General features: G+C 43.1%; 2 protein-coding genes across 2 annotated transcripts in view; both read right to left on the bottom strand.

Annotated features, from left to right (window-relative positions):
• The window catches only part of man1a2 (mannosidase, alpha, class 1A, member 2), a 475,750-nt gene that overhangs the window by 274,339 nt on the left and 178,017 nt on the right, over window positions 1-23,394 (bottom strand). The window lies entirely within an intron of this gene.
• tent5c (terminal nucleotidyltransferase 5C) lies at window positions 12,789-22,649 on the bottom strand. Its single transcript, XM_080786603.1, has 3 exons — window positions 22,525-22,649; window positions 20,258-20,755; window positions 12,789-19,688 (listed from the first exon to the last, which is right to left on the bottom strand). The coding sequence occupies exons 2-3, from the start codon at window positions 20,723-20,725 to the stop codon at window positions 18,954-18,956; spliced, it is 1,203 nt and encodes a 400-aa protein (XP_080642729.1). The 5' UTR covers window positions 20,726-20,755; window positions 22,525-22,649; the 3' UTR covers window positions 12,789-18,953.

Raw genomic sequence — 23,394 nt, 5'->3', positions numbered from 1 at the left:
TATTAGTGCAACTTTCGTTCATTTTTGACCCCTCTATCACACGGAACTGTTTTTTGTGTCTTTGTGTATTTTAGAAATACTGTCACGGCCTGACATTATAAAGGACTTAATATAAAATGACGTTAGTTTTGTGAATTAATTTACTTTTAATGCGTGGCCCCCTGTGCCCCCCACAAAATGACCGGAACTACTTAATATTGACCAAAACCAGAGCAGAACTCCCACCACGGGACTCGGGCAATCAATAAATACAGTTGCAACCACTAATACCACTGTATTCAGATGAAGAACAAACCCTGCTTCAGCTTCTGCTGCACAAATACTACTAATTGGAACCCAGTCTGCATTGTTGTTTACACACACAAAGGTATTAACCTATTACAATATATGATCTAAATGATATAAATCTTTGAGTATTTTATATATAATAAAACAAATGTATATATATATATATATATATTTTTTTTTTGGGGGGTTTTTTGGGTGGTGCAACCACTCCAAGGAACAGACTCCCAACCTATGTCCTAACCTATGCGACTATGTCCGTTTAGAGTACCAATAGGGGGTGCTGTTTTAAGCAAACATTTTTGCTTCTGGAGGTCCCTGGGACTAAATATTTTGAGATGGGGGTCAGCGGTCAAATACATGATATAATTGTAGGGCTCCTTGACATTAAACTGTTTGAGCACCACCGATATAGAAACAGAGACATCACCTACTGTAGGGCAAGTAACCAAACGTTTCATGTCCTTGGCTTAGTTAGACCTTCAACTCCATTGCAGCAAGCCAGTCCAGTGTGTCATTGTCTAGGTCAATTAACCCACGATCACCATTCGGTGGCCGGTATATGGGGCAGCTGGTCAGCACGTGTTCCACAGTCTGGATCCCCACATTTGCAGTGGGCACCGTCTGTGAGACCCCACTTCCAAAACGCCTGACACCCGTCCTCAGCGGTTGAGGGTTGTCCACTCCTTGCAGGGGAGGTGTTGGCATGCACCATGTATACATTTCTCTCTCCTGGTTGGATAAAATTGGCATTCCGACCTGTAAATGTATTTTCTGTTTATACTAAAGCGCTTGAGAGCAAGGGAGACCTTACAAACACTATGATGGTATATAGTATATACTATATACGTAGAGATATTTGATCACTTATTTTAACAAATTAAAGACACTCACCACCAGTCACCTCCGGTGTCACCATCCCCTCCCAGAAGCCTTGAATTCAATCCAGATACAGGTGACTCTCCTGACTTCTGCATACATTATAGGTACAGTAGAACGTGGTATTAGAGTCGGTTACAGTTATCACTTCTCAAATGAGACTTTAAGCAAGGATATTATGGCCCAGATACACTATAAACATGATGTAAACGCTTATTGTACTTGGCAGTGAAATGGATTCATAAACGATAACCAGTGAACGTGATAATAGTGGCGACGCTATGACTGGTAATGTAACTGTTACTGTACATCACAATAAGCACCAGCACCTTTTAGGCCATTTCAAGGAGCATTCAGTGATTTGGAAAATTTCTGGTAAGAAATTCCGTGCAGATGATTTGGAAGCGCTCATTTTCAATAGAGCAACGTCCTGCTGCCTCCTGCATTATCTGACCATTTAGACACGGGTGCGATACGCAGGACCAATGAGCCATTTATAACGAGCGCTTCCAAACGGGACAGGACGGGACGGGTTTGGGGGCGGTCCCGGTGGTAAATTGCTGCACGTGCATATACCCTCTATACACAGAAAAAGAAAATCACACCCGTGTGAAGTGAGGGGCGCTCGTATCATCGTACATCACCATGACATTAAAATAGACACTATGACGCCATGATGTAAAATTATCATTCATTGTCAAAGGGAATTTAATGTTTGTGTATAGGACAAAAATCACCCCCGTGTGAAGTGAGGGGCGCTAATATATTAAAGTCTAACTCGTTAGGTGATGTAATAGTGATATAAAACAAACGGTGTCAAAACAAACATTAAATTCTCTTTATTGTTAATGGCATTTAATGTTTGTGTTAGGGACAAGATGACGCCAAATTATTTTGGGGGGGGTCCCCAAATTATCTTCATTTTTCTTTTTGCAACTGAATGGCTGGGAAATGGAAATTAAGAGTTTACACAGTACATGCATAAACTTTCCTTAATGATTATATCTGGTTTCAGTATTCATTTATGAGTATTACGGTTATTTTTGCAGTCAGTTTGTATTGGTGGTGGAGGGCAGGGGTCGCGATACATGGCCAAAGCATTTCCGGGGGTCCCCAGCCAAATACGTTGAGAACCCCTGGTGTACCGGATTGCAGCATGGTGGAGAATGATGGAGATGGGGTGGGGGGGTGGGGGTCTATATCCACCCCCCACCTCCTCTCTCTCCCTCTCCAGGCATTCTGCTGTGTGCTCGCTTTCCCATTGTTCCCCCTCTCTCTCCCCCCCGCATACTTCTGTCTGCAGTATTCCAGAAATGGGACATTGTTTGTCCAGGCCACATGCCACTGGTTTTGTGTGTGTGTGTGTGTGTGTGTGTGTGTGTCCATTACTATACTTGTGAGGGCCAAATGTCCCCATGCAAATGTATATCATCACTGTTTTTTTTCCTGGTCTTCACAATGTCTAGTTCACAAATTATATTTCTCAAAAAGTTATAGCAGATAACTGGGAAGAGAAATGGGAAGAGGGATATATATATATCACTCATTCTTGAGATGAGGGACAAAAGTGGAAAAAACATGTCCCACACATAAGAGCCTTATTTTATGTAAAAAATAAATTAATTCATAAAAATAAAAGCACTTGCAAAGTTAAGTGTAATACAGTTGTGTATTATTATGCCCTTAATTTCATTATAATTGTTTTCATATTCCATCTGAATTAGTTAAAAGCAGGCCCTGTACCCAAAAAGGCCTGTATTTAGCCTGTCCCCAGCAAGTGGCCACAATTTCAAACTGCCAAAAAAGTGTCTAATACTGTCACAATCACATAAATATACATACTAAATTAAAGTAGATTGTCAACAACATAGCAAATAATATACACAGTTAATTTTAATTCATATTTTCTATTAAATATCTCATATCAAATGTTCGTCCCACGTCTCCGTCAACTCCGTCAGGTTTTTTTAAAAGTCTTAAATTAATCAGAAAATATTGTCGACAGATTTAGCCTGAAGACTCCTTTTCCAAGTCCCATTTATATTTGTTGCAACAGTGGAGTACCTGGTCTGACAAGCATTCAATTGTTTGATATTTTAAACAAACAATGTTGATAACAATGTGGTCACAGCTTTTACATGTCAACTCCGTCAGGACATTATTATGATCTTTGTTAAGAATTCAAAAATAATGTTTATTATTTTAGTTTAGGGGTTAGGTTTAGCTAACAAAATTAAGCAAAAACAAAATGGCTACATTGTACTAAAGAGGGTTAAGATGAAAACAAATGCCATTTTGTCAACTCCGTCAGACGTCAACTCCGTCAGATTTTGTGTCTGACGGAGTTGACGTGTATCTGACGGAGTTGACAAAAGTGTTCCTAAAACAATAAAATTATTGTTTTTGAATAATGGGCAGTATTCTAATTTGGCACACAGTTAGAGCATGCCTTAAGGAACATTTTTGGCTATGGGGCCATCACAGATTTGTCTCGTGGTGACCATGGCAGCCATATTACAAAAGAGCCGCCACCTGATGTTATTTTACAATAACTCAAGTTCTACACCACCTAGGATCTTGATTCTGGTGACTAAGACCTCATTTTCAAGGATGAGGGATACAGTGGTACAATTTAGACTTTCCCTGTGACCATGGCAGCCATTTTTCAAAATGGCCGCCACCTGCTGTTATTTTACAATAACTCAAGTTCTACACCACCTAGGATCTTGATTCTGGTGACTAATCATACATTTTCAAGGATGTGGGGTACATTGGTAATATTTAGATTTGTCCTGTGACCATAGCAGCCTTTTTTTTTTCAAAATGGCCGCCACCTGCTGTTATTTTACAATAACTCAAGTTTTAGACCACCTAGGATCTTGATTTTGGCGACTAATCATACATTTTAAAAGATGAGAAATACAGTGGTACTATTTAGATTTGTCCTGTGACCATGGCAGCCATTGTTTTTCAAAATGACCACCAACCTGCTGTTATTTTACCAATAACTCAAGTTTTAGACCACCAAGGATCTTGATTCTGGCGACTAATCATTACATTTTCAAGGATGATCTTTCTCTGGGAGAGGTAAGGGCTTATTTCAGGTGCAGGTTGAGTTTCTACTGACAGGACATTAAAAGGAGGTGGGCTTTCTGGCCTTTGACTTGCCCCTTTCAGGTACAGATGCACAGTTTGACTTCACTGGCCACTGCAGGGAACTGTGGGGGAGAAACTTTGGTCTCTTGACACCCCGATTAGGTTCAGGGTTTTTTTTGGTGGAGACTTGCCTTTCATGACATCTTTGCTGCAGCAGTTGATCTCCTTATTGCCAGTGGTGGCACACTCTGGGTCTCTGGGGCATTGTATCTTGGTGGCCTCCTGCCAGTGTTTCTCCATCCTTCTCCTGAGCTCTGTGTTCTGGGGCTCTGTTATAGTCAACTTACATTGTCTTGGCTGGAGATTGCTTTCCTGCAGGGTCCAGCCCAGTCTTGTGCAGATGGCTGCTGGCCCACCTGGAGGCCCCAACCTCACTTGTTCGGTTGGTGTGATTAGGTGGGGTGGTCTTCCCCAATCAGGATGAGGGGTTTGACCCTTTCAAACGGCAGTCTGGCCAAGTGTCTGTATTTAGTTGTGAGTTTAGATACAGGATACGATTGCTCACCCAGCCCCAGGTGACATGAGGTGAAGGCTCCTTTGATTTGGTAACATTGCTTTGGTTGACATGCTGGGGACACAGAGAAAGACACTGATGCCTTCAGTGTCTGCACATCCTGCCTGATGGTCCTGAAGCCAAATCTTCTGTCTTCAGTCTTTCGCTCACTGTTCACTGCTCACTGTTCACCTCACCGAATTTAGCCCAAGGAGTTTGACCCCTAGTTTGGCCATAGACCCCCTAGTTTGGCCATAGCCACTTGCCCAAATGTGCCGACATGTGCTGACCTCATCACATCTGTGATGATGGCTATGGCCGTTTTTAGCCAACGTAGTGTTTTTTGTGCAAAACTAATGCTTGGAATGGATCCAGAATCATGAAAAGCCCCTAGTTTGACATGCCACATTCTACTTAAAGCATAATGAAATTTAAAACATTTAGCCTTATATTGTTTGTTGATGGTACCCAACTTTCAGCAGCTGTCAAACATGCCCCTAGGGTGGTCAAATAAAAACCAATGTGGGATATGTTAGTAGACACCTTTACAAACATTGGTGAAGAAAATTCTTGGTAAGAAATGTATTCACAGATTTTATATTATTCTGATAATATTCCCTGAGTAAATTGGTAAAATAATAGCAGGTCCACCATTTTTTTAAATGTCTACCATCCATGGTCACAGGATAAATCTAAATAGTACAACTGTATTCCTCACCCTTGAAAATGTATGATTAGTCACCAGAATCAAGATCCTAGGTGGTGTAGAACTTGAGTTATTGGGAAATAACAGAAAGTTGGCGGCCATTTTGAAAAATGTCTACCATGGTCACAGGACAAATCTAAATAGTACCAATGTATCCCACATCCTTGAAAATGTATGATTAGTCACCAGAATCAAGATCCTAGGTGGTGTAGAACTTGAGTTATTGGGAAATAACAGAAAGTTGGCGGCCATTTTGAAAAATGGCTGCCATGTTCACAGGGCAAATCTAAATAGTACCACTGTATTCCTCATCCTTGAAAATGTGGGATTAGGCACCAGAATCAAGATCCTAGGTGGTCTAGAACCTAAATCAGTTAAACTTGTCAACTCCGTCAGATGTTCGTCAACTCCGTCAGACGTTCGTCCCGTGATGTTTTTGTTAATTTCCAAAGAAATAGAAAATTCGCTGTCAAATCTTTTGTGCTTATGTATTGAAACACCAACTGAAATGATACGTAATGATGATTTTTTTTTTTTTTTACATGGTTTTCATGTTATAATATTGAAAATAAAGGTTGAAATGACGGTTTTGAGAAATTGGATATTTCATAATAGTGTGATATTGGAACAAAATAATATTAAAAGATTTGTATTACTTAACTTGATTACTGAAAGCCATTATAAGATAACTGAGGACTTTATATTATTGTTGAAACGATAAAATTCAATTAAAAGGGATTTTAGTGTGTCTGACGGAGTTGACATGAATCAGGTATTAAGTGCATAAATGTCCCATTTTAGAAAGAAATGTTATGCGAAAAACCTGTTCCTTCTCAAGATTGGTAGTTGAGACCTGTGTCTACAAATACATCTATTTGATTTGAATGTATCTTAAAAAAAAAAAAAATCCAGTTTGAAAAAAGTTTTGTCCCTTATCTCAAGAATGGGTGATATATTATTATTATTGTTTTTTTATTGCCATTCATGAAATTGCCGTCTATGAATTCTGATGCCCTCAAAAGTATAGCAGTACCAACATATGCCTGTGTGAGTGTTTTGTGAGTACAGGGAACAGGGGGAGGGGGGGGGGCTTTGCTATAATGTGGTAGCCTACAAGTGACTTTAGGACTTATTGGCTTCATAACAAACATGTAGAAGTAGGAACTGTGGTCAGTTTCTGGTTTCAGTACTGCAGCTTAATCGGAACACACTGAGGCACCGCGCAGGTGCTACTTTGCAAGTTGTACTTTGCGACTGCTGGGACCCAGTTACAGGAAGCACACATTACACTGTCAAAGTGTTAATTTAACACCAACTGAACTTATATTATAGGGTCCTTTTGGTTCCATAATGTGTACTCTCTCAGAGTTACGAAATGGATAAAACTCTCAGGTCTCAAAGTGAAATGGAACTGGGGACATTGCTGCTGCCTTCGGGGTTCCTTGAGGGGCTTCCAAATGGACCCTTACAGGTCTGTAACTCTGACAGTTATGGGGGTCTTTGAAATGAAAAGGTTTGACCACTAGTCTAGGCCCACAAGGCCCAAGGGGCTACCAGGGGGGAAATTGGAAAGGATAGATGTGTGGATATAATAAAGAATATATATTTAAAATTTGAATTCAAATCCAATTTATGAGACTATTGTTAGTATTGTAGCAAGAAAGTCATTATTTTCAAACATCTCCAGAATAATAAAAAAATATATCACGCTCGTGTGAAGTGAGGGGTGCCTCACTCATTTGGCATTTAAATTGTATCACAAGACGTCACATGACGTTTGCTGTAAACAAACAAAGTCCATAGATGAATGTGGACTTTGTGTTGGAGGGAGCTAGTGCCCCTCGGAAATGCATTTATTTTGTTGTTTTTTGCAAAAATAGAAGATCTACAAGCTCACCACGGCTTGCGATGAGACATTGAGAGGGTTGTTGGTTCAACTTGGCATGTGTTGAAGTGCCCCTGAGCAAAGACACTTGACTCCTCAGCTCCCCCATGTGGTCATCTGAGCAGCCATCTGGTGGGTAAATGCAAAAGAGAAAGTTCCCCATTCCCCTTTCTTTCAGTTGACCATACACGCCTATTACAAGGCCATCATGACATTGTGTTGTTGTCGGACAAAAACCTCTTGTCTCCATATTTTAACTTTTTTTTTTAAATTAACGTCCTAATTGATCATACAGCATCACACCAAAGGATCAAAAGCAGATCTGCAAGCTTGAAACACAGTGCGAAGCGACGTGTTTTTGAGCTCGTAGATCAGCCTTTTATGTTTGAATTTGAATCCTGAAAAGTAACAGTTTTGGACATAATAATGTCCAAAACCGTTATGTCATATTATGAGGTTTCCACCCGACAGAGACAGTAACCAGTAAGCATGCAGTTACATTTTTGGAGTGGTTCACAAACCCTTTCATGTCAAGGACCCCCAATTAATATACATGCATTTGAATTTCCCCATCGGAAGATTTGTTTATTTTTGGAAGCCCCATACAAGATTTATATTCATTACCGTTTCAAAAATGTTAAACAAATTAACATTAAAATCAATGTCATATACAATGTATATTGAGTTTAGGTGCTATATTCATTAATTTGTCTGGGGAACCCCTCAAAGACCCCTGGGGGTTCCCTGTGATGAGACGCGTTGTACAACTTAATTAAGCAAATGTTCTTATATTTTTTAACATAAATCTTATATGGGGGGGTTCCTATAGCACAAAAGATTTGTCAGTGTACTGCCAAATACATAATTAACTTTGAGGGTCCATGTTCTGAAAGACATACAGCGCAGATATGATCTCTATACGGTTACATACAGTATGAAATGTGATGGCGATTTTCCTCTGGCCTTGCGTGGCTGTTTCAGGACTGGCACATTAATGAGAAACAGACACAGCATTTGGTGCATTTTCAGAGACCTTCACCAGTTACACTTTTCTGATACAATCTGATCCTGCGGTAATGAATCACATAATGAGTGGATGCTTACATCACGTCCTGTGTGCAATCATTAAACAAATATTTCACAGGAGAAAACGCCAGGCAACACGCAGACATTTCCAGAAAGTACACAGGAAAATGTTGATTCAAGTGTCTTAAACTTCAAAGAGAGCACAAATGGAACGACCGGTAATAAGGGTTCATTTGATTCCATTTGTACACTCTTAGGATTGGAATTAAGTATGCGATTTAATAATGTGTATTTGTTATTATTATTATTAAGGGATATATCTTGCACCGCCCCGATCTACAAGCTCACAACGTGTCGATGTAGTTCGGCTAGTTGAACCATTTTCAAATGTTTTTCAAAATAGTAAAAAGAAAAAAAGGCAAATAAGTTTAGGGATAAGGGGTAAAGGGTGGCACAAGATAGGGCCCTATATGTATTTTCACATGCAGCCACATCATAAGGTGTGTGTGTGTGTGTGTGTGTGTGTGTGTAAACAGGGGTTAAATTGATGGTATACAGTGCAGTTACATGAGACAGATGGAACTAGTGGCGACCGTACATGTGGGCGGGTTGTTGGGACAATGGAAAAACCAGGCCAAGGGGTTCGAGAGGGCGTATGAGGGAGTGTATGAGGGGGTGTATGACGGGGTGTATGTGGGGGTCCATCGCTGCTTCGCCGTTCGCCACACGTCTACAGGGTGACTCATTCACCACAGATAAGTCGATTTTGTGGTGAATGGCACGTTAGTGATTCATCAAGCCAGTGGGTGGTGTGCGTGTGTGTGGAGGGGGAATGAAGGGGTGTAATTTCACAGTAAGCCACGCATGTTCGGGAGCCACGAATGATCTTTCACGAGTGATCTTTAACCCACGAGTGATCTTTAACCCACAACACGGGTGAGTCTTAACCCAGCCACGCCGGTCTGACAAAACGGGATGTCTGACTTATGGGCAGTCCCCTGCAATTCAGAGAGGAAGCTGACAATGCGAGAAAGCGAGAGATGAGAGGCTGGTGGGCATTAATGAGGGCCTAATATGCACGACCGAGCAGAGTGCACGACCGCATCCAAACACGCTGATGTTGGCTACAGTAACAGGCTAACGGCACACATTCTCCCACCCCCCGACAGAGATGAAATGCTGTATTGACACAGTAGGCTATGTGGTGAAGTTTCCAACACGGCACATGGTCTGTAGAACGTCTATGAATCACTTTTAATTTAGATCTCCGGCCACAGGGTGAAATCTACCTTAAAGAATGATTTATTCAGGAAACATGCCGTACGGCGTACGACATCAGCAGGCCAGGGAACAGACTTCTCCCTCTCTCTCCGCTAACCGTTGAAGGCTGTAATTACAATAAAATCTGATACACTTCAAAGCTCCGAAAGACTTCTAACGTATACCATGTTCACTAACAGAATGTTGAGGGCCATCATTAAGGCCATTCAGAAACTGGCGATAACCGAATGTCGTTTCCATTGCTCGAAACGCGAGTGGGAAGGAACGTAAAGCAAAAGGAATACTTCACCTCAAAAATGACTTATGCCGACTATAAGTCACAGTATAATTGTAAAATAAATAGTATTTTTGAGTAAGGATGTGGTGTGTCGGAGGTACTGTGGACTCCTCAGGGTACACTTGGGATTGTACCGTGTGAGTTGTGCTGCAGTTTATGATGTTAATTGATTAAATATTGCTTTAAGGCTAGTGTTATTTGCCAAAACGGAGAGATTTGACACGCACCATAGCTTGTAGATCCATTACGTTTGGCAAGTGACACCATTGCGTGATTGAGTAAATTAGCCATTGGCTTAACTTGCATATTTGGAAAAAGGTCAAATATTAATGATACGATTGTATTTTTAGGCCTGTTTCTCATCATTCCAACCAGTCCAGACATGAAAGCAGAGGATGGAATACAATGTTGTGAAGTTATGGAAGAACTTGGTTGTTCCAAAACACTGTGAATGCGTTTATGGATGGAGTAATGCTAAATTATTCCGATACCGGTAGTTCTAAATAGCTAAAACAAAATGATGGATCGTGTCACTTTTGGCGTCTTCCATGAAGAAATGAGACGTTAGTCACGTTACAAACTTCTCCCGCAAATAAAGAAAACGTTAAAATGCCTTGGGGGGAAACCTTGTTCATGCTAAGCTGCATAACCACAAGGTTGTCAAGTTTGGGGAAACTCGTGTAATGGAAGGGAATGAGAAATCGTCTCCGTCGGGTGTATTTTTGAGCGATGCACACCGGACACCGCTGACCGCTCCAATGAACTACTCTGTGTGTACGTCTATTGGAGTACGGGATGCCCGTAGCACGACCCATTGACCCCTGCAGATGATTGGGGTCAATGGGTCACTGTTGAGCAGCCGGGCCGGTGGCATTCGGGTCTCACACACACTGCATCGCTCAGTTCACAGTACACGGGTGTGATTTCGTGTCGCTTCGTGCGTTCGAACTTGTGGATCTGCTACTTTTGATTGTGACGCTGTATTGTGATCAAGTAGGGCGTTCATTTACAAAAAAACAAGTAAAAACATGGAGATAAGGTTTCTGACTGACAGACAGAGTTCTGGCTGACAGATGAGGAGGAAAGCATTTTGCACTTTCCTCCTCATCCATCAGCCAGGTCAACAGAACTCTGTGCGCACGCACACGGTGCCACACGCACACACACTTACTTGCTTGAGCTAGTCCATCGTGGTCGATGAGGACTTCTAGAATGTGTGGGTCCTGGCTGTGATGACCGTGTAGTCTGTCCAATGCAGGATGCACAGTCTGCCACAGACGGGGCAAGTGATAACGTGACCCAGACGCCGCTGGGGAACGTGCAGACTTGGCCTTGACCCTTTTCAGACTTTTTGCCAGGCAATGTGGGTTCTCCTCTGCTATGTTGTCGGAGTCCATGCCAGGAGGAGCGATCCACAGCAGCATCTACAAGGAAGGCAGGCTTAATGGGCTCTATGGAGACAGAATAACTTCCTTCTTCTGGGCCACTTCCCTACTTCCTTCAAATGCGTTATCGATGATACTAATTAAGGCCCTGTTCCATTTAGCGTGCAGTGGCTCTCAAACTTTTTAATTTCAAGGAACCCCATAACTCTTGAGTGTACAAATGGAACCAAATGAACCCGTTCCAAAATTTGTATGCACTCTCAAGAGTTACACGTCACAAACAGGCCAGTTTGGTAGCCACTCAAGGACACTTTGAGACTCACTGGTGTAGCAGAGTGTCCCCAGTGGGCCAACATGCACAATAGCAGCACCCGGACTGTTTGAGCAGACTGGAACAGAGCCTTCATTAGAATCATGGGTAACACCTGTGAAGGAAGTATAGGGAAGAGGTCCAAGTTCTTTCCAAAATGTTGTACTGCATGTGCATATAGCCTATTCCCCACACAACCAACCGAGGTTAATGTTTTAGGTTATTAGAGAAAGTTAAGTACATTTTACATTATTTAACGATTTGCCATTTTTGACATGGGGCAGGGCATCCGAACTGGCTAAATATGTCTCTTTATATTTCCATATTTTTTACGGCAATTTCTTTATTTACTATAGTCCTACTGGACCCCAGGAAATTACATCTGGCCACAAAAGATCATGGGATCTATTTAATGTGAAGGGGGAGGTGACAAACGGACATATTAAGACTATGACATAGTATGGCAGCCCCCTAGTAGTCAGTTGTTCATTCAGACACATGGAAAACAAGTTAACTACTGTGGCCAGATGTAATTTCCTGAGTTCTAGGACTATACTAATAAAGAAATAGCAGCAAATGTAAAAAAAAAAAAAAAAAAGTTGTCCTTTAACAGCATTAGTGGAAAGTAGCCACTTGCATTTTCTCAAGACACACAACGCGACCTTGTAGATCGGCTAGTTTCAGCCCGTCACACCCTTCATACAACCAAGTATAAATATGGATGAAAGCGGGTTTGTCTCTGCGCACTTCTTCGGTCCGAACTAGGCTTTGGCGGTGGGATATTAACAAAGAATGTTACACAACAACTAAGAACTAAATTGAGGAATTTCACATTGCTTTTCCATTTGTCGAAACTACTCCACATCTTGGAAGCAAATATTTCACTCCACTACCCATCATTTGAAAAAAAAAACAAAAAAAACGGTGTTTACTTTGCAGATTTAGATTACAAAACATACATTAACCACAATACTTCTGTTTTTACTTTTACTCAAGTCAGATTCAGAATTTGACTTGAGTAAATGTACAAAATAAATGGAGATTCTATAGTGGCATTATAAATACACAGCTTAACAGAGAACACAAAGAAAATAAAAAGCAGCGGTGCATTTTAATACTTCTGTTTATTCATGATTTCCTCTTCAAACACATTTTCCTGATGTACATTTCCACCCAAAAGGAAAACCAGTGAGGTAAAAGTGCTGAGAAATGAAATAGTAATAAATGGTATCAACATCACCATCAGAGCCATAATTCATAAATCTGACAAAGGAACTCTTTTTGTATTAACGATTTCAAAAAATAGATATATAATATATATATAGTGCGACAAATCTCATATTTTCCCCCGCCAAAACCCATTTTCCAACTCTTATTCCACAGACACCCTTGCATACAAAACAAGCACACGAACAGTACATGAATACACATTCCCTCGCTCTCCACACACACACACACACACACACACGTAAACACAATGTGCTGCGACAAATTCCACAAAGCTCTTCATGCAGAGGAAAGCAGGAGAGCTCAATCACATTCCCAATGGCGCAAGACTTGCTCTTTCCAAAAAAAATGGTTAAAAAAAAATAGCAAGACGTACAAGCTCACAGCACACCACTTCTGGCCATGCTGCGAGCTTGTAGATCTGCTATTTTTGAATAGCCAACGCTAACAATCTACAAGAATACCCAATGATATCAGCCTCCCCATTGGAAAATTAAGAAATAAGAATGACACAAAACATCTATACAGGCGATATACACACACACACACACACACACCCCAACAGAAGCCCCCGCCACACAGAGCACAGGAACCATGGATGAACCAAGAGAGGAAGGGGAGGGAGGGGGGCGATTAACACTGAGACACCAATCGCATGGAATTACAGCACGCACAATTAAAGTGGCAGCCAGAAAACTAGTAGGGGGGGAAAAATAATTTAAAGAAATAAAACGGACAGAATGCACATCATCATCGCCAAGGTTTAATTTCAATTTCAATAACACGTGTGTGCGTAATTAATAATTATACAAAGACCCACACAAAGCGGGTAGTGATAGCATTTCCTGTGAACCCCGTCGACCCCAACGCCCGCCCTCATGCCCGCTCTTTACCTCTGGGGTTAAAAGAAGGAAGAAAAAAAAGATAAAGCACATCTGGCTCGTAAAAAAAGCGAGCCGTTGGGCGTTCTCAGAGAACGGACGCTGTAAACACACGAGAGAGAGGCTGGAGGGCAAGGCACAAGAGGTACCTTATGATTCACGCAAACTTCAAGGGCTGGATCCTTTCGATCAGCCTTCTCAAAGGTTCGCAAACTTTTACATTTCAAGGTCCCCCCCCCCCCCAATCAACTCTGACAGTGTACATATGGACCCGTTAAGTAGAGTCCATTTGGTTCCATTTGTACACAGTCATAGAGTTACAGATCAAGGAACCCCCAGAGAGAACCATTGTTCTAGAAAACAGGACACGGTTCCACCGAGTCTTGTTTTCTTTGACCCTCGCTCACCGAGTTGGGAGGAGGTCAAATAGGAGAGATTAAAAAAAAGGGAGCTATAAGATCAATACATAAGCCCCTCCTGCTGGTGTTCAGAGTGGCTGCCTCATACAGCAGTCTCAAAAGATCTTGAGCTCGATATAGTCGGCTGTGCCATCATGTCACGCAACGGAATGCAGCCCTACAAGTTCACCGCTGAGCTTGTAGATCTGATCGGCCAATAAATCAAGCATCACTCCCAGCACGCAAGTGAGACGGCGTACCGACTAAAGCTGCAGTCTGTGAGTGATAACTGAATAGGAAACAAGATGCGGACGCAGCGTTAAATCCCAGATGTCACAGATCACTCGTTCCTACCAATTTAGGGATAGCTCACCCAAAAAAAATAAAAAATAAAAAAGATGTTGCGTTTGTCGCATTCCTAAATGTTGCGTTTGTCGCATTCCTAAGTCAATAATAATTTGATGACCGGCAGTGGTATTCTTTGTGTCTCCATAGGCAACCACTGCTGGTCATCAAATTATTGGCTATCTATCCATGAATTCAAGTCTCCATGGGGTGAGTAATCAATAGGGGGAAACATTTACAATTTTGGGTGAACTAACCCTTTAAGGCATGACCAATATACATGTCTGTGTGTGGGGGGGGGGAGGGGGGCAAAGTCACAAGAGTTTCCAACTACTACTACTAGGGTAGACAAAAAACACTACAAACAGAGGCCGTCCGTGATCAGTGTTACAGGAAGGGGACATTTGAGATTCAAGAGTCAACACGGGTCAAGCAAACTTACAATTAATTACCACACATCTGCCAGCTAGCCAATACTCAAAAAAAGAAAAATAGAAACTGTAAGCCCTTGAAAACGCACGCACACACACACTCACTCACTCAATCTCCCTGAGATGCAGCTCATCTCTCTGGCAAACAGCCACAATAGCTTATTCACATCCCTCTCAGCTGGACTGGGTTTGGAGTTATTTTTCCCCCCCCTAACAAGGTCTCGTAAAGTGCTATCATAAGAACCAGCATTTTCTATGACATCATCAATGGCTTTTGTCAGTGCACTTAAGGTTGTCGCTTTGGTTCGTTTGGTGACACAGAACTTCCCTTGATGTCCCTTCCGAAGAATTTAGAAAATGTGGGTGTACTTTTTTTTGTAAACCTAGCAGATCAACAAGAACACAACAAATCGCATCCGCAACACGTTGTGGGCTTGTCTATCCATGTTCAATGCCAGATGCTGCCTTCATACCACAAAGCATAGACCCGGGGCGTTAGCATAGCCATGCGGACGATATTAACCAACAAGCAACTTTACAAGAGCAATCAAAGAGGATTTGTGAAGTTAATGAGGCTGAGAAGTGAGAACAGCAAGGCCCCCCAAACTGTATCTGTAGCTTTAGATAAGAAAGGGGCCAGAAGGGGGTTTAAAAGGCCGACTAGTACGTGATACTGGAATGACAATATGCAGATAATCTAGTTCAGAACAAAGAAATGCATCTAATTCAAATTACAAAAAAGCCTCAATCGATAATTCTAAATGGATATAAAAATGCTGGAACAAGTAGATTACAAATTCCACCCCAAACCAAAAACCTAACTTGCCAAAGAAATTACAACTGCTGCAAAAGTGGGGCGTCAACATTTCAGAGAAACAAACAAAAATGTGGAAAATAAAAGAAAAACTGCTATCCCGACTTGACAGCCATCCTCTCCAAACCTTCAAAATCTAAACCACCTGAACCACATGAAAGGCACTTGAGCGCTGAGAATTGCTGGTTCTGCGCTAGTAAGAGACTTTGGTCCACAGTGTTTCACCTAGGCCAAGCCAACTGTGTGTGTGTGTGTGTGTGTGTGTGTGTGTGTGTGTGTTTTGTGACAAAGTGAGCCAGCACAAAGTGCCCTGACCTGGGGGGTGGGACCTTCTACCAAACAGGCCACGCTGACCCCCTACCACCACCGTGTTCCCCCAAACCAGCCAGATAAGTGACACAGAGAGAGAGAGCACATGTGTGTGTGTGTGTGTGTGTGTGTGTGTGAGAGAAAGAGAGAATTGAATTCCTCCAACCTGCCAGGTCCTGTGTGCAAACCAGATAAGTGAGCGAGTGGGGCGGAGAAGGCCGGGGGGGTCATATCTGTTATCTGGATACACACTGCTCACAACGGGCTGTGGCTAGAAGAGCAGGAACAGCTGGGGAGCGAGTGAGCCGCTATCTGTGAATGGAAGAGGAACGACAGAAAGCCCAGCGGATGACACTGACACAAGGAGAGCAACTTTTCTTGAGTGTGAGTCAAAGTGAGAGAGAGCTCCTTTGAATTGTGAGTGAGTGAGTTAGAGAGAGTGAGAGTGAGAGAGTGAGAGAGAAATAGGTGTAGAAGTCACTACTCATCCAAAGCCAAGTTACGCCATCGCTGGTTGCCAAGATCCAAAAATAATGTGCGCTAGCTAGGGCTAGCCCCCATCCACTGCACTGGGCTCGGGGCAGAGCAGTTTGTTGGGCTGAAAATAGAAATTCACAGCTCGATAGAATGGAACCAGGCAGATTTGGGGTGTGGGTCGGAAGGAATTCAAAGTTAGCTCTGTCACAGCTATGGAGATATGTGGGGTTTGGGGGGGGTACGAGTGGGGGATTCTATAAGGACTCAAATGTCAGTTGTAGAGCTAAAATTGTCCAGAGCGAGAAGCGGGATTCCTCTGGCTGACACTTAACGTTCCACTTGACGTGCAGGTCAAGCAACACCAACCATGGGCGTTCATTTAACCGCAGTGTGTAAAAATAGAGCCAGGATTCCACGAAGGGAAGTGAATCAGCTCTCTGGGCGCATGTAAAAGGTGACGTCCCAGCGACTATGTGTCACCAGCACAACCCTTATGATACCGCCCCTTCAAAAAAGATAATTATACCCCCCTGGGCTCGAATCAAAAGGGACAGTTGCTGGGGGCCTGCCACGGGACTCAGGATCGCGTTTCGGGGGACGTCACAGAGCCTGCAAAGGGCCTGCAAAGTGCAGAAGGGGGTGACCTGCTATCCTGCCATGTGCTGCTCCTTATAAGGGTTGGGACGGCCGGTCAGTCAGTGTGCCTCACACTCCACAAGAACCAGAGCCAAGCTCCCATTCAGGGAGAAGGCCCTGTACTCTCACCCAGTGGGCCCCACTACACACACGTCACTCAGGCCGGCTTCTGGCGTCTGAAGAGCAGGTATAGAAGAAAGGGGAACAAAAAGGGACACGGAGGCCTCAAGTCAAATCTTCAGCACGAGACCCCCACCCCTCCACCCCATCCATCTATACTTGGTCGTGCACCGCTCACCGGAAATAGCAGATGTAAAGTACAAGATCGCAGTGCATGACACGTTGTTGTGAGCATACATGTATAATTTCTGCCACTACCAGTGAACAAAGTAGAAATGTGGGTCACTTCGGTATTTCAGTCTTGACTGAATAAAAGGGCTTAACTAAAGCAAAACTAAACAAAAAAAGAAAAGAAAAAAAGAAATGGGATGATTCACAGAGAGAAGAAAAGATAGGCTAAATATTCGTCTCTGTGGGGTGGAAATCTCATGTCCAAAACGGTTACTTTTCACGATTTAAAAAAAGTGTGTCAAAAGTAGCAGCTCTACAAGCTCAAAACGCATCGCTTTATGTCACATTTCGATCTCGTGGATCTGCTACTTTTGAGGCTTTCGTGAGACGTATGATCAAAAAAAAAGAAAAAAAAGAAAAGGAGAATACATGGACTATAAGAAGTTTCTGCCCAACAGCGACGACACACATTTTCTACACAGTCAACTCTTCTTGGCAGCCTGGCGAGTACAAATGCCTGCAAGGGACATCTTTGACAGAGGGCTTCCCCCTCCCTCCCTTCCCCATTTGCACTTCAAAAATTATCAATTCATTAGTCAGTAATATAAAAACAAAATCGGCAACTCCTCGCATGTCCGAAAAGGAGAGGTGGGAGCCGAGATAAAGTCACGGGCGTCTCGTTGTACCAAATCCCCAAACGCTGACCAGCAAACGAGGGTTGGCTCACCAGGTGAACTAAACAAACCACATCATTTATCACCTTCTAACAGCTGTGCTCGGCCGTCATTTTCTTTCCTCTATTTTTTTTGGCCTTCTTTGCTTTTATACTTTTTTTCCTCATTTCAGAATTTTCTGCTTTTTTTTTTCTTATTCAATAATTTGACATCACATTTTTTCCCAAATATATACAGGAGAAAACCAAATATAAAGGCCTAACAATTTCTTACTTTACTTCATAGATGGACCAAAATTCATGTTTAATACCATGAAGGAATGAGGGGGAGGGCTAAAGATGGGGTTAAGGCACCGTGGACATCATTGTGTCCAAGATGTCCTTAAACTGGACGTAGGGAGGAGAACAGGGTTTTTTTTTGGGGGGGGGGGGTGGAAGAAAGAAAGAAAAAATCTAAATAACACTTAAAAGTACCACTTAGATCCATCCAACGACCGACACTTTGGTATAAGGAATGAGGAAAACGGAGAAGGGAGTCCAAAAAACAAAGTAAAAAGAAGAAAACTTGTCCATTTAAATATAATCCTTTATGCCTGGGAAAAAGTGGGGGGGAAAAAAGGGGAAAAAAGAAAAGAAACTCCTTTCATGGCCTTAATCTAGATTTTCTGGGCACATTTTCCCTCCTCTCTCCCTCACTCTCCTTCCCGTATAGAAGCAGCAGCATCACGTCCCGTCTATCATCCACTCAGACTCCCTCTCCTCTCCTCTCCTCTCGTCTGTGTCTTTAGTCAGTTACAAGGCAGCCACGTGGGAATGTTCTGGTTGGCCACGTAGTAGTTGCTGAAGTTGTGGTCACGGACATACGGCGCCGGCTGGTAGTAGCACGTGACGCTGGAGGCGTCGGGGATGGCGCTCTGCTCGGCCAGCACGCGGAACGCCATGAGCGAGATGAGGTGCAGTGTCTGCCGCCGCTCGTGGCCCATGAGGCACACGGTGCTCTCGTTGACCACACGGCGCAGGATGGTGAGGTAGTCGTACTTGCTGCGCTCCTCGCCCACGAAGTGGCTCTGCAGGTAGGCCTCCACCTTCCGCTGCTGCTCGCCAATGTCCGGGAAGTCGATGAAGAAGCGCGAGCACATGTAGCGCTCCAGCGCCTTGAACTCCTCCTCGTCCGTGGGCCGGAAGTCGCGCACCAGCAGGTTGCAGTACTTGAGGAGGCCGCCGCCGCGGATCTCCTCGGGCCGCTTGGTGGCGATCTGCTTGTTGCGCAGGTGGCCCAGGGCCGCCTGGAAGTCGCCGTACACGCTCTCGCCGACCACGGTGGGGTGGAAGGCGCGCGACATGGGGGCGGCGGCGGCGCCCGCCAGCTCATAGTAGGAGAGCACAGAGTCCAGTACGATCTGGAAGGAGTCCACGCTGAACTCGAACTGCCGGCGGATCGAGTCGACGAACTTGAGCTCCACGTTGCGCCCATCGTTGTTGGAGAGCGAGATGAGACTCCAGCGGTCCTGCTCCGTGTGCACCTGAAGAACAGTCGGGGGGGAAGTCAGTAAGCACATTCACTGTACTCAAAGTACAATATTGAGCTATTTGTACGTTGCTTTACATCGACTGCATTACATTCATCCATTTACACACCAATGGCAGAGGAATCATGCAAGGCATCAACCTTGCACAGCGGGAGCAATTAGGGGTTCAGAGTCTTGCTCAAGGACACCAACTTTTACTCCACTACATCTCGGATTCAAATATTGTACTTTTACTTGAAAAAACATTAGTTTCTTTGTAGAGTTTGGATTATTGTTACAAAACAACCCTTAGGTTTTTCAGAAAACTGTCATGATTTAGAAGACATTTTGTAGAATCAAGTAAATAATAAAAATAAATGTATATACCCATATTGTGCCGAATATAAGACAACCCCCATTTTTCAATACAATACAAGACTCATTTGTGGAAAAATAACATTGAATGTCAAATAGTACAGTACCGTTTTACTGTACAGTAGTACAGTAAAACACTAAAACAGTGTTATATTCAGCACAATAGCGTAGTACTTGACCAATAGGGAGGTACTTGGCCGCCAACTGACCTTGACCAGCTTCTGCACGTAGGCCTCCTTCAGGGTGGCGGGCGTGATCTTCTCCTTGTTCACGCCCTCGGGCAGGAAGTCCAGCAGCGTGCCCAGCACCACCTCCTTGATGCGCTGGAACTCAGCCTCACGCGGCAGGTCCACGCGGAAGATGACGTCCAGGTCCTTGTAGCTCCAGCCGCCGCCGTCCTGCACCAGCACGTGGCTGGCCGTGCTGCCGTTGAGGCGCACGTCCTTCACGGCGATGCCGCTGCGCTCCAGGCGCTGCCGCACGCGCCACACGATGTCCTTGAGGCGCACCTCCAGCGTGGGGAAGTTGCCGCGGCCGTGCACGGGCACGGTCTCCGTCAGCACGTCGTTCAGGCGGCTCACCTGGTCCCAGGTCAGCACGCTGCTGTGTGAGGGGGCGGGGGCGGCAGCGGAGCTCGCCGTCTCGGCCGTCGCCGTGGTCGTCGCCTTGTTGGCCATCTTCCACAGTCCAAAGAGAGTTCAGGTCAACTGTCAAAGGGAGAGAGAGAAGGCACAGAGAGTTAGTGTCAAAGTGTCCTTGAGCAAGCCTCTGAACCTCTAATTACTCCCCATGTTTGCACGGTTTCCTCCGACGTCGGCGTATGAATGGGTGAATGTAATGCACAGCAGCAAAATGTAAAGCTTTAAGTTTGGATAAACGCTATATAAATGAACCAGTCCATTTACCTATTTAGAGCAGAGAGGCTCACTAAAACAAGACCTACTTCAGACATACACAAATTAAAAAGACTGCTCAAAAGCGTGGCACAAGGACACGCGTTTTGAGCTTGTAGATCTGCTACTTTTGAATCCTGAAAAGTAATCCTGAAAAATGCACAGCAATGCACACTCTGCTGCTTTAACTAGCCTACTTAGTATGAATGACATGACTCCATTTTCGTTTTAACTCATTTTTCGTCTTACTGTTGCATGTTTCTACATTACTCCTGCATTATGAGGAGGCTCACCAAAAGACAGTTTTACAATTTTAATCTTGTGTAGGCCTAGTAGTAGCAGACAGACATATAGTAAAATATATACAAATATACCTTTCCCTCAGGTTCAGCATATTCTGATGGCACACACAGATTAACTAACCTTGACAGGGTTCCAGCCCATGGTAGTATGGTACCCAGCTAAATGTTGCTAACCAATTGGAGCCTTATTGGATCTTTACCTTGAGTGTTTCATTGTACTCTCAAGCGTTAACTTATTGTTAATCTTAATACTTACAAGAAGTCTACACAATTAGATGGAGATATTAAAAATAAAATAAAAACTGTTCTCTCCTATATATAGCCTACCACAATACAGTAAACTATGGAATTGTGGACAAAAACTTATCCAAAACTAAAACAAAATATTTAGTTTTGGGTCAGATTCTCATCAAATGGTTGTCCCGAAAGTGGCTCAAATGTTGAATAGATAAAAGGACCTTTATAAAAAAAAGGGTTGAAAACCACCGACTTACATAATGATCAGAGAGAGAGAGAGAGAGAGAGCTAGCCCTATAAACCACGGTCTCAAACGAAAGCAGAATGTGGAAGCGAACATGTGGGCAACTCATTCCGAACTACAATGGCTTGGTGAGGCTTCTAGAACAGCTTTCATTCCAGAAAAACACACAAGTGCTGCTGCACATGATGAGAGCTCCCGTTTGGGCTCAATAATAAATTATTATGATATAGAATCTAAGGCAGCCCCGAAAACTAATCCATCTTCTTCCAAAAAAAAAACAGGCAGGCTCATTCGGCGACGCTATAATTAAACAAACACTATAGTTGTCGATTTGGAGACGCCTTATAGCCTACAATGTTTTACCGTTTAACTAACTTTTAGTCCCGTAAAAGGGAAAAACACCATAAAACAAGCATTTATTTGATACATACCGGTACATGGTTATTCTGGACAATGCCATAAAGGTATCCCCTTGAGAACTAAAACTCTATTACATGGCATCATACATAACTCGAAAATACAAAATCCCCCTAAATTGCAAACACACTCGTATAAGGGAGAAGGGTGTTAGTTGTCAATGGAATTAAAATTAACAATTAAGCGACCCATGGACCCCTTGACGTTCAAACTTGAAAAGTTTGTAGCCCTTCATGTGGCCACCGTCCGTCTCCGATAGAATGACACCAAATGTGTAGCCGAATATAACATTAAAACCCGTTCCCACGTGGAACAAATGGAAGCAGCATTAGCACAACACACAGAGACACGTCTTTACATTTGATACAAAAGTCGGTACGTACAGTTCCAAAGGTGTCCTCTGAAAGCATTCAAGTGTACAGACAAGTGTTTGTTAACTTGACATCCGTGCTGACTCTTCCATGCAAACACACACGCAAACTAAACTCCAGGCAGCGATGGAAGGAAAGACAGAAAGCGGCTCCCTGGGCGCACACAGCCGCTTTATAGGCCGAACCACCACCTCCCCGATGCTGCACGTCCGCAGCAGGCCGCAAGTCCCGCCTCCAAGTTACTACTTTATTTACCACTTTATCGTTTCACTTCAATACATTTTATTTGTTTTATCTAAGACGAAAAATGGATCCGACACCCCAATATAATAGAGAATTCTTTGGATTTAAAGTTTTAATTGTTATTTTTTTTTATTATGATTCTATATTCTATTATTTGTTCGTATTCATGCGCCGTGGGCAGGCTGTGATTGGTCCGTGAGGTTTTTTGTGTTGCCAGGTGACCATAGGAGCATCCACATGCTCTTTCATTCAGTTTTCAGAACGCTTCTTATTGGATGGTTTAACCGGCCAAAGAAAATAAAAATAAAATAATGAAATAAAAATAAAAAGCAAGAAGTATCATCAAAAAAGTATCAGAAGTACTGCTTTTATAGTAGGCTACTGCCATTATTTTATTCAGTGTTTGAGCCACGGACCACTATCTGATGACATTTAACCTTGCAGACACAAAAGTAAAGAATATGTATAGGAGAGATAACAGGCAAACGTTGATCAAAATAACAATTCTTCTACATTACAAGAAGTGTATAGACTTCTTGTAAATTAAGTAATGCAGATATTTAACAATCTTGAGAACGTAAAATGACACCAAATGGACCCGTTACAATGCGTAAGGGTACATTTGGTTTCATTGTACGC

This window comes from Protomyctophum bolini, assembly GCF_963924005.1.
Source record: "Protomyctophum bolini genome assembly, chromosome: 16".
NCBI classification, from domain to species: domain Eukaryota; kingdom Metazoa; phylum Chordata; class Actinopteri; order Myctophiformes; family Myctophidae; genus Protomyctophum; species Protomyctophum bolini.
Note: the sequence above shows the minus strand (reverse complement) of the source record. Positions and strands in the feature narration are given on the sequence as shown.